This window comes from Podarcis muralis, chromosome 17 (genome assembly GCF_964188315.1).
Source record: "Podarcis muralis chromosome 17, rPodMur119.hap1.1, whole genome shotgun sequence".
Lineage (NCBI taxonomy): Eukaryota > Metazoa > Chordata > Lepidosauria > Squamata > Lacertidae > Podarcis > Podarcis muralis.
The window spans coordinates 39,199,746-39,212,399 of NC_135671.1; the positions used below are offsets into that span (position 1 = coordinate 39,199,746).

Genomic DNA, 12,654 nt, shown 5'->3' on the forward strand with positions numbered 1-12,654 from the left:
ATAACCCTGCTCATGAATCTCACTGAGAAATCTGTCTAGCCACTGCCCTGGGTGCTATCACATCATCTTCAGCTAGGAAACACCTTGGAGAATTGCTGCCAGTCTGCACAGACAATACTGGGCTACAGAGACCAATTATTATGGCTTGAGCTTCCTATGTATGCTGAGCCTGATGGTGGACTTAGAATCCTAGTCTTACAACTAGGGGCTCATCCACACTTTCGCTTGTCCCATGCCTGAAAAGGATGGGTCTGAGCGGTTTTCCACTTGTCCTGTGCTTTCTAGGCATAAGTCCAAGCAGTTTTACATTTGCTCTGCAGCTTTCCCCTGGAAGACACGCTCTTTACCACTGAATCAGAACAAATGACATTCCACAGAAAACCTGATTGCCATTTGGTCTGATTCAGTTCAAGGGAAGCAGCAGAGCAAATAGAGTTGTGCTTGAGCCCTATGATGGGGAATGAGCAGAGATTTTATGAGAAAATGGATGCAGGTGGTCTTTCTAATGCTTTCAGGCAAACATGAGGAAAAAGAAAAATGTTACCTTTTTTAATCAAATGACAATGGCTGAAATTTCACCTTCATACAGTGCATGGATTCAAAATTAGTTTTTCAAAAGTAACACAAAGCAGAAAGTATGCTTAGGCTGTCAGCAGGTTTTTAGAGACTTTGGCAGCTGTACTAATTTTCCATTTTTAGGAAATTATTAATGTAAGGAAGGTAAATGTTAAGGGGAAAATGACGTTAACTCCACCTGCAATCTGAAACGGTACAGGGGAGTTAAAATGCACATACACTCACACTGTGGGATTCAATAGAATTAAAGTACCAACTAGTTGAGCTCACAACAAGCAAATGTTCAGCAAGAGCTATGGTCTGCAAGTTATGCTCCCAGACCTGAAGGCCAGAGTGTGGGGACTAGTTATGGTTACTTACTGGTGAGAAGAAGGCATTGCACATGCTCAGGGGCACTTCTTGTCACATGTTCCAGGGCTGAAGCATGGCACAAATCAAATTCTGGAACTAGACCTAAGCACTGATTTCAATTTAAGCCTTGAAAAGCAGTACATGTTGTGAGCAATACACATCCTCCACTGTCACTCACTTGATAAGGTAGACGTCATACTTCCCCGCTGAGCGACCAGACTTCCTCTGCTTAAGCTTGCGGGTCCAGCCTTCCGGCAAGGTGGGGTCATCATACATCGGCCCACGGTCCCGGATGACAGAACGGCGCTGTTTTGGAGATGCAGAGGCTTCGGGTACAGCTGGAGCAGTCCCAGCTCCTTCCGACATCTCTGCCTTGCCTGCTTCAGCTGGTTCTGCAGAAGGCTGTGCAAGCTCATGCTGCTTTTCCTCTTTCCGCTCCTTTTTGAATTTTTTGGCTTTTGGCGACTTATCCTTGGGACTCTGTAAGTCTTGGTCCTCAGATCTTTCTTCCCTGCAAGGGAAAGAAAAGCTCACATTAGTTCTAAGTATGCCTCAGAGCAAAATAGATAAAGGATGTATGGGTGAAGTCAGTGCTCTTTTTCTGGGGTGGACACAGGGGTACACATATCCCTAAACATTTTGTGAATCTAAGTTTGGCCTCATTGAGAGGCAGTATTTCAATATGAGTAGGAAAATGAGAGCACCCCTAAACATTTTTAAAGAAAAAAGCACTGGAACGATTCATCCAACTACAGCTACAGTCAGCACAGAGCCAAAACAACGCTTATAAACAACGCTTATAAAGCACACCCACCCATCACATCTTTTGGGAGCACAGTCTCAGTCTACTGGGGATTCAGCAGATAGAAACAAGAAATTTGAGCACTCTGGTGTAGCACAAAATGATTATGGGCTATTAAAATGAAGCCATTGTACTGGGCACCAGGAAGGCCTTCTTTAGAACAACATACTCCTGTATTGGAAGAACTGAACACATTTTTCCCCAGCAAAAACAATGTAAATAAACACCAGCCCTAAATCACTGCCTTTCTATTCATCTTTGAAAGTGAAAAAAAAATCATATAAGAGTACAGCCCCATACAGAAAATTAGTACAGAAAATGTTTTACTGCTTTTTTTATATAGCTGATGCTCCATTCTCCACTGCTAAAAAACCAGGGTTGGGGGTTTTTTTGCTCCCCACCCTCCATTTGACTGTTCAGAGGGAGGACATAACGATGAGGAACTACAAGGCTTGGTTCTTCAAGAACTTGGTTCACCCACTGTTAAAACTTTTCTGCCCTGGCAAAGAAGATGAAGTAACAGGCAGCAGCAGCTCAAAGAAAATACCGTATTTTTCGCCCTATAGGACGCACTTTTCCACCTCCAAAAATGAAGGGGAAATGTGTGTGCGTCCTATGGGGTGAATGCAGGCTTTCGCTGAAGCTATCCGCAAGCCTTGCGAGCCCAGCGGGAGTTGCCGCTGGGCTTGCAAGGCTTGCGGGCAGCAGCCTGCAGCCCGAAGCACGGGGTGCCCTCTGGAGTTGCCGCTGGGCTCACAAGGCTTGCGGATAGCAGCCTGCAGCCCGAAACCTGGGGAGCACAGCGGAGCACATCCCGGGCTTCAGGCAGCTCTCTGCAACCCTTGGGAGCCCGGCACGAAGTCGCGCTTGTCTCCCCAGGGTTGCGGAGAGCTGCCTGCATCCTGAAGCCTGTGGCGCGCTGTTCAGCGCTCCCCAGACTTCGGGCAGCTCTCCGCAAGCCTGGGGAGACCGGCGCAACTTCCCGCCGGGCTCCCTAGGCTTGCGGATAGCAGCCTGTTCTGGGGGCTGGGGTCGGGGGAAGCTCGGGCTTCCCCTGCCCCAGCCCCGTGCCTGGGGGGGAAATATTTTTTTTTCTTTATTTCCCCCCCAAAAAAACCTAGGTGCGCCCTATGGGCCGGTGCACCCTATGGGGCAAAAAATACGGTAACTTCCAGAGACTGAAATAGGGCTGCAAATTTGCTCAGACACCCAAGTACTTAGCTACCTGCAGCGCTCTCTTCAGTCCTGAAGGGATGAAGAAAATCCTGAGACTGGTGCTTAGGCACTAATTTTTGTCCAGATTTGCTAAGTAGATCAGCACAATATCCATACAGGAAATCTATTCCTAGAATATGGAAAGAATATGCAGACCACAAAATTCACACAGGTAGATCTAATATAAAGGCCTCCTCCATCCAACCCCCCCACCTCTCCCTTTTCTTCACAGGGAGGGGAATCTGGCAGCTATGATAAACAAAAATATGGGAGTTACAGATAGGTAGCCGTGTTGGTCTGCCATAGTCAAAACAAATTCCTTCCAGTAGCACCTTAAAGACCAACTAAGTTAGTTCTTGGTATGAGCTTTCGTGTGCATGGTATCTGAAGAAGTGTGCATGCACACGAAAGCTCATACCAAGAACTAACTTAGTTGGTCTTTAAGGTGCTACTGGAAGGAATTTTTTTTGTTTTAAAAATATGGGAGGTCTTCCAAAGGAAGTGCCTAGATCTTCAGGCTATAATTACTGCAGCAGAAATTCAAGCTGTTTGTAGATAAAGCTGGAGAAGCAGCATTTGGAAGATCAGGTTGCTTTCTTTCTCCCAGAGCAGTGCAGAAATCACGCAAGACTACAGAGAGGGGATGTTGCTTGTTCACAAATGGAAGACAGCCTGCTGTGCTCTCAAAACGGTAATGGTGGTACATGAAAGAGAGCTATCCATCTCTGGCTATACCAGATGAATACAGCTGAATTCCCACTAATATCAGAGGTGGTGGTACAGTTCAGCAATGGTTTCATCTTTGTAAGCTATGATAATCTGTTTTTCCTTTCAGTGTTAGCAAAACAGCACTGAGTGGTTAGCACATCAACACAGCTATCCTCCTCTTCATGCATTCTGGCAAAATCTTCATTGAAGATTCATTCACTAAGGCACATGGACAGATACACTTGCAGTCTGTGTACTAAATTAAATAACTCTGGGAACTCCTGCAACTGCCAAAGCTGGAAGCTGCTATTTTAATTTCATGTGGTATAGTGAAGGGAGGAGGCAGGGGGAGTCCTTGCTGATATCTGGCAGTCACCCAACCAGTTAGACTCCACTTATGAGCAGAAACCCAGCCACTTCCTCAGAGAGCTTGTATTAGACCACAAGCCCCTGGCACACAACAACATCCTGCCTTTTAGCTGGGGCACAGGTACTATTTATTATCATATATTTATTTCAACAGAAAAGTAAAATAACGTATCAGATGATGTATCATGTAAATTAGTTAAGTTTCATGTTTACAATTCTGAACAAGCCAGGAATGCAAGTCAGCATTCAGCAATGCCAAGTGTTACCCTATTATTATGCACCTGCTAAAGCAGTTTTTTGTTTAGGCAAGCCTACCTATACACGTACATTGGACATGTTAATCAATCTCCTTTACTGGCACAGAGAAAGTGCATCGTATACACAGATCAGAACACAACACAATAAACGAAATATAGCAGGAGATATTTTAGGGTAAAACTGTCTAGTCATTCAGAAAATATTAAAGACTTTATTAGCCAAAAATAAAAAAAAATAAATCTTGCCACATTCTCCACAATGTCATCCCTTCAATTATTCAGCAGATAAGACTCCTTGGAAGAGTCAGTGCAATAAATCCCCTCCTTCAATAAGGGGGCCAAATAATTATCATATATTTTTATATAAAATGGGCAATAAAATAAAACGTGTGTGATGGATTCGACCTGTTTTGTGACACAAGGGCAGTATCTTTCAGAATATGGGATTTTTGAAAATCTACTTTGCAAAATTGCAGCTGGTAAGATGTTACATCTTGTGAAGGAAAGAGTTCTGCGTAGGTGAGAATTGTAAAGGTGATGTAAACAGAGAGTGTCCTGGCCAAACGAGGGTGGAATTCCCAACCCCAACGGGGAACAGATTTTATTGCCTGCGCTGCTAAGGGTTGGGAATTCAATCTCTAGGATTCTGCGCTTGATTGTCTGGAATGCTTCCAACTGTGGGAGCAAAAGCAGCGACTTGAGTGATAGGCCACAGGTTTTGATTTTGCTCTCAATGCAAGCTAACCATTTGGAGTGGTGGGATTCTGTCAGCATGTTGAAAATTAAAGGCAACAGGTCGGACATGAAATGTAGGCGGAGCCAGAATTTTATCATGGTGAGCCACGCTTTGGTTCCCAGCAGCCCTTGTCCAGTTTACAGAAACATGGCTGCATATGGCACACAATTTGGCAGCCCTAGGATTCTGCACAGAAATTAGGATTGGATGCATTCCTCTTCTTTTTTCTTCTTTGAAGATCACTCGTAGCTGAGTAAGATTCCATGAACAGCGAGTCTGTAAGTGACTTGTGAGGCCAATTCTAGATCTACACATCCTTCCACAGTGGGAACATAGGTTTCTGAGTGGGAGTTGATCACGGTCAGGGTTTGCCAAATGTGCCTTCTCTTAGCTCATTTCTCCCTTTTGCCCTGAGTCTGAGAGTCTTCAAAGCCCATGACACCTTTGATAAAGGCTGTTCTCCAGTTGGAGTGCTCACAGGTCAGTGTTTCCTAGTTATCAGTGCTTACATTAGAGTATCTGCTCCGTTAAGTGCAAGCTTACAATTGTATTTCCAGAAAGTGTTATATTGGAAGTGGATGCCTAGGTATTTAAAGTTTTTAACCCATTCCAATGGCTTTCCACTGATCTCCCATCTATGAGGCTTCCAAGATCTTGAGAAAACAAGCACTTTAGATTTTGCAAAGTTCAGTTCCAGTAGGTTGGTTATACAATATTCCTGGCAGCGGCACAGGAGCCACTTCAAGCCAACCCTTGTGTGAGACAAGATGACTGAATTGGACAAGTATTTTTATTATGTATATTTTAAAATCTGAAGTTTTTATATTTTGAATTTTTTAGTTCCAAATGCTTTAAACATCTGATTTTATTGCTATTTTTAAAAAAATAATAGTAATAGCATTTTCTATTATATGATAGCAACAAACTTTGCATATAACTTAAAATTTAAAATACTGATGAAATCTGGTTATGTAAACTGCTTAGAAGTTTTGATGATTAAGTAGTATACAATTTGTGTTAAACAGTCCCAGCCAGATGTCTATGGGATGCCTGCAAGCAGAACTTGAGTGCAGCAGCACTCTCCACTCTTGCAATGAGTGGCATTCAGAAGCATTACTGCATCAAATAGCAATGCTTTCCTTCTGAAGAAAGAACTAGCATGGCTATGATTCACATTAAATGGCCTGATCTCTTTTAACTTCCCTGCAGGGCTGCTGACAGGAGGGTACAGGGAGTACAAATAAAGAAGGAGGGTACAGGGAGTACAAATAAAGAAGGCTCCATGCCAATAGAGGGTCCAGTCTATTAGCTTTCATTTTTTTATTTAAAAAAACCAAACAAGAATTTCCAAAGAAAATAATAAAACTGAGTGTGTTGTTGTTGTTTAGTCGTTTAGTCGTGTCCGACTCTTTGTGACCCCATGGACCAGAGCACGCCAGGCACCTCTGTCCTCCACTACCTCCCGCAATTTGGTCAAACTCACGCTGGTAACCTCGAAAACACTATCCAACCATCTCGTCCTCTGTCGCCCCCTTCTCCTTGTGCCCTCCATCTTTCCCAGCATCAGTGTCTTCTCCAGGGAGTCTTCTCTTCTCATGAGGTGGCCAAAGTACTGGAGCCTCAGCTTCACGATCTGTCCTTCCAGTGAGCACTCAGGGCTGATTTCCTTAAGAATGGATGCGTTTGATCTTCTTGCAGTCCATGGGACTCTCAAGAGTCTCCTCCAGCACCATAATTCAAAAGCATCAATTCTTCGGCGATCAGCCTTCTTTATGGTCCAGCTCTCACTTCCATACAAACCATGGCTTTAACTATACGGACCTTTGTTGGCAAGGTGACGTCTCTACTTCTCAAGATGCTGTCTAGGCCTGTCATTGCCCTTCTCCCAAGAAGGAGGCGTCTTTTAATTTCGTGGCTGCTGTCACCATCTGCAGTGATCATGGAGCCCAAGAAAGTAAAATCTCTCACTGCCTTCATTTCTTCCGCTTCTATTTGCCAGGAGGTGATGGGACCAGTGGCCATGATCTTCGGTTTTTTTGTTGTTGTTTTTTGTATGTTGAGCTTCAGACCATATTTTGCGCTCTCCTCTTTCACCCTCATTAAAAGGTTCTTTAATTCCTCCTCACTTTCTGCCATCAAGGTTGTGTCATCTGCATATCTGAGGTTGTTGATATTTCTTCCGGCAATCTTAATTCCAGCTTGGGATTCAAAACTGAGTGTGAAGACTACTCTAATGCTTTAGCACATCTATTGCTAAGGATGCCCAATCACTTAATCACTGTTGCTAAGCAACCTGAGGAAGGAATGCTGACCACCCCCACTTAGGACACAAGAAGGGGACCCTCCCAGCGCAATAGGAGAAGCTGGATAGAGCAGGATACTGGGGTATGTTTGTTTAAGCACTTTGCTCATATCCACATTATGTCGTTTGTTCCTCAAGTCTACTGCCTTTACAGAATAAAACACAACTGGTTAGCTTTGGTATGTTTTACTCAGAAGTAACTCCCTTGAAATAAAGGAGATTTCCTTCCTACTGGAAAAACATTGTGATATTGCAGCCTCTCTACCCCACAGAGAGTGTACTTTAAGGATTTTTGTTTAACAAGGTTGGCAAAATGTGTATTTTTGAGGGGGGTGGTGGATGAGAGCTGTGAAACTGTACATATTTGTTGCTCCCTATTGCTGCATACTTGTATCTTAATTTTCCTCCTAAATTCCTCAAGGCTGTGTACATTGTCTTCTCCTCTGCCTTTTTATATTCACACATTGTGAAACTGCACATAATTAGGAGTGGTTTCTGTTTGTTATTATTTTCTGGACTGGCAAACCTTTGGTTTGTTTGAGTTTTTTACTGTATCAGGAAGATGAAACACTGCAGTTAGTACAATGAGGCTGTTTTTTCTGGCTTTGTTTATATGATTTGTGAATGACATTGAGCCTGCTGGATCAGGCCAATGGCCCATCTGACCCCTGGCTAGCTCTTTTATGTTCGAAATGCAAATCTGTTAGAATGGTGGAACAATCTCCAAGTAACTTTCTCATGGGCTCCTTTGTTCCCTGATATCAATAATAAAGTTCCTTCTATCATTGGTCCACACCACATTCTAAGGAAGTAGCTTGGCTTTTACTGGTGTGAATCACCCCAAAGCCTTTTATCTCCTTGGGAACTACACAGATCAGTTAAATACTTGGGTTAACCAAAGGGACTAACCCTCTCTCAGACAATTTTTTTCTGAAAGGAATTATGCTCTGAAGCCTAAATAGGTAAGATGCAACTAGCTAATGTTAACTGACTTCCTTGTTTTATTTGGAAGTCTATGTGATTTGTTTCCTTTATCCCCTGTCCCATTTTCCTAAATAAAACTTTCCTAAATAAAAATACATTGACAGTTGGCTTCATTAGTTTAAAAATTCTGTGGAATTTCTTGCTAAATCTTCCCCAAGATGGTATTAACCTTTGTGTTCTAAAAATAAATTCACAAGCTAATGTTGATGGTTGTATACTCTGGACTTGGGGAAAGTACACCAAAAACTTTCTTTTTACTTGTTTCTAAAGTTGTGCTTATGGAAGAGGCGCTTGCAAATGTGGTTGAGAACTCCAAACCTCAATGTGGAGAAGAGCAGAGTCATCCTAACTGATTCATCAAAATTTCTAAGACATCCTGTGCTAAAAAATGGCTACACTAAGAGAAACTCATGGTGGTATCTCAGCACTATCAAACCTAACCTGTTCTGTTTAAACCAGGGGTTGTCAACCTGGTCCCTACCGCCCACTAGTGGGCGTTTCAGGATTCTAGGTGGGCAGTAGGGGGTTCTACGGCACAAGCTGAATCCTCCTTCCATCGAGCACTGCGGGGTGGCAAGAAAATTTTACCATCAAGAAAGATGCATTAGTAAGCGGTAGGTATAAAAAAGTTGACTACCCCTGTTTTAAACCATGCCCCTCCTCCACACCATTTCTCCAAAATGTAAGGTGGCTTGAAACTAGTTTAGACGTATGGCAGAGCAGAAAGGTTTGACATTAACCTTTAACCCAGTTGTATTTCCTGCCCGAGTTCAGTTCCAGCACCTACCAAAGCAATAAAGCTTTCACTTCCTTAGTGGGGCAGAATGGCAAGTGCTCATCGGTCAGAAGGCTGACTTTGATGAGGCAGGAGAAATAATACTAGAACAGTCTTAAGAGACTCAGCATCAAAACCTCAAGTACTATGAGACTCTTTGAGCCCAGACTCTGAGATGCTACTCAGCTCCTTGAAGCTAACATGAGAATGCACAGCATGCGTTTCTTTGGTCCATTTCTCTGTGCCACTCTTGGTCTCTCTCTGACACACATACACAAAGCTTCTCAGTTTTGCCTACACACAAATTGCACAACACTGCCTAGAGACTTGAGAATCAGTCAAGGGTCAGGGACACTTAATTTTAAGTATCAGTTGTGTTCATTAGAGACTCCAGTGTTCACTACTGTCAACACTTTAACTCCGTTAACTCCATTTATAAACATTTAATTAATATGTTAATGCTTTCGGCAGATGTTTTAATAGGACCTATAATAGACTGTGGGTTGTGGACACATGGCCACTGGAGTATAAAGAATGTAAGGTCTTTGGTCATTTTTTAAATTTTAGTTTTTTGTTTTTAATTAGATTATGATGCGGATATGCTGATTGGCTGTTTTTATTGGAAAATCAATTTTTTTTAAAAAAGGAATGTAAGGTCATGCTTTACATGTATCCCACAAAGCTAGAGCTGCCATACGTCCAGAATTTCCTGGATATATCTAGGATGTGTCTGCCAAAAAGAGCATCCCGGCAGAATTTTCAGAAATCAGTTAGAATGTCTGGCAAAATCAGAGCATATGGCAGCCCACATCGGAAGTGTTGATTTTTTTTGGTGAATTCCCCCCAAAATAGCTCAAAAACTTACTTTTTTTCTGCCAAAACAAAACAAGCTCAACAACTTTTGTGTCCAGATTTTCACTTTTTGAAATATGGCACCCTACACAAAGCAGACAAGATGGTTGCATGAAGAAACCCTAAGATACATAGAAAGATTTTGTTATTGTAAAAGTCACCCCAAGACATTAACAAAAGGTCATGAATATGAAATTAAAGCCAATATTAATATTATCTCCAACATTCCTAAACCAGTCACTGTCTGTACTAGGGAGAAGATGGGAGTTAACATATTTTTCATTGGAAACAAATACTTCATGCTTAAACTACCGTAAGTTTGTTCTAATGTAGGATTACATTTCAGAGTGTCACCAGATGGACAATAATGCCCACCAACATCCTAGTAAAAAAAAAAAAAAAAACCCAAGAAATTTATTCCTCCTCTGGGTTGTATTGCTTCTTTCCCTGCGGAGATCTGCATGGTATTGCCAGAGTGTGCTATAGTATTGAAGAATAGTATCAAAAACACAGACACACACAGATACATATTTTTCTATAAAATGTATCCTTTCAAGTGTCCTGGTCAAACACTTGTTTTTACCAGGAACCTATCAGCCCATACTCTAGATCAGGTGTGGCCAATATGATGTCTTTCAGATGTTGTTGAATTCCAACGCCTATCAGCCCAGCTAGCATGTCCAGTGGCCATGAATGGAGTTCGAATCCAGCAACATATGGAGGACTCTGGAGGGCTTTATAACATTTTGCTCACACCACAGGAAGTCCTGAGTAGCTGCACCCATGTGACGGAGCCTCTCCGTTACACTCTGGCAATATGTATTATAACCTCTGGCAGTATCTAGGATACCCGGGTCATTTTTAATACCAGTTTAATAAATACTACATGAAATAATGATTGATAACAAAGAATACGAAACAGCTGAGATATTGTAATAGCTCAAACTCCTGTACAAAATTAATACAAACTTATTAAGACAAAAATAAAAAGGAGCATGGTATATAATTTATAAAGTGGCAATAGCTTTATAAATAATTACAGAACAGATGTAATTCTAGCAGGGTATACAGTCACTCTACATCAGTGAGCACTGAGGGAGTTTTCCTCAGTAATGTTTTTCAAACTGTTTCTCCCCAAAAGAAGTAAAATAACTATGGAACATTTGTGATTGAGTGGATTAAACCTGTATGTGTGTGAGAGAGACTCTGAACTATTGAGCTTTATGTGGATGTAGCGACTAAGTCAAATTTCCATGATTTCCCCATAATTTCTTTCTTTGAAGCAAGCTCTGACGCTCTCTGAAACTACCTCTGATGCAAGCAAGCGTAACAGTTGTAACACAACTCACTGTTGGGATAGGAAAATCTATCACTTCCATTTTTCACTGTTTCTTCTTTTCCCAATTTTAAGTTTGGTTTGCCCCATTTCTTCATAAGTTTGCAAAGAAAGGGAGGGAGGGAGGAAGTTCACATGAAAAGTTGCATGCAATTCATGCACATTTCTCGTAATATATTGTTATAGATTTGGGAGGGACCTCCCTAAATTCTATAAATTAATAAATGGTAGGATTTTGATTAATTGGGATATAGATTAAAGTACAAGCAACAGAATTGTGCCAGACAAGGAATCCTTGGGCTGGCTTATGCAAACCAGCCTGGCTGGCCTAGAAAAAACCTTGGACAGAAGGATGCCAGGTTAACTAGGTGGGAAGTGACAGGAAAAGAGTGTTTATAACAAGGTGTCCTGAGAAGAAGGGGAGAAGAAAGACTGGGATCCATCTTGGATAGGCTTGCTGAAGGCTGGCTGAGAAAGATGCCTTTGACTCCAGGACTGCACTGCTGTGGGGGACAAGCCCCTCTTGAAATGACCATGCTGTATGATCTGGACTCCTCCATGCAGATTGAAGGTTTAAATAGGTGAATAAACCATCTTGCTAGCGGGAAGGTAAACGGCGTTTCCGTGTGCGGCTCTGGCTCGCCAGAGCAGCGATGTCACGCTGGCCACGTGACCCGGAAGTGTCTCTGGACAGCGCTGGCCCCCGGCCTCTTGAGTGAGATGGGCGCACAACCCTAGAGTCTGTCAAGACTGGCCCGTACGGGCAGGGGTACCTTTACCTTTACCTTTAAACCATCTTGCTACCACTTGGCACAGCATGGGGAGGGGGGCACCCAACTTTTGTAACAATATGCATTTTGAAACACAATTTTGCCTGGTATACGTATTTTTGCAAGCAACTCTCCCTAAAAGAATGCTTTCCCCACATTATCTTCACTACTAAAGGCAATCCTCATTTTGTGCGGGGGTTCAGTGCTGCACCAGAGTGTGTGTAAGCCCACTCCACCCCTTTTCATGGCGTCTTTATGACGTTTGGGGGCTACTTCTGGGTTTGGTGCAGTGTGTGTGTGCAATCACGCACCATTTGGACACAACTAAATTGATTTTTGGGACGCGGGTGGCGCTGTGGGTAAAAGCCTCAGCGCCTAGGGCTTGCCGATCGAAAGGTCGGCGGTTCGAATCCCCGCGGCGGGGTGCGCTCCTGTTGTTCAGTCCCAGCGCCTGCCAACCTAGCAGTTCGAAAGCACTCCCGGGTGCAAGTAGATAAATAGGGACCGCTTACTAGCGGGAAGGTAAACGGCGTTTCCGTGTGCGGCTCTGGCTCGCCAGAGCAGCGATGTCACGCTGGCCACGTGACCCGGAAGTGTCTCCGGACAGCGCTGGCCCCCGGC

At 43.0% G+C, this 12,654-nt stretch overlaps 1 protein-coding gene across 4 annotated transcripts in view; it reads right to left on the bottom strand.

Moving 5' to 3' along the window:
* MECP2 (methyl-CpG binding protein 2) overlaps window positions 1-12,654 on the bottom strand; it is a 108,545-nt gene that overhangs the window by 10,595 nt on the left and 85,296 nt on the right. For all 4 annotated transcript variants that reach the window (XM_028713114.2, XM_028713115.2, XM_028713113.2 and 1 more), the window contains one exon: window positions 1,106-1,438. In XM_028713114.2, coding sequence (XP_028568947.2) covers window positions 1,106-1,438 — 333 coding nt within the window. The remainder of the gene's footprint in view (window positions 1-1,105; window positions 1,439-12,654) is intronic.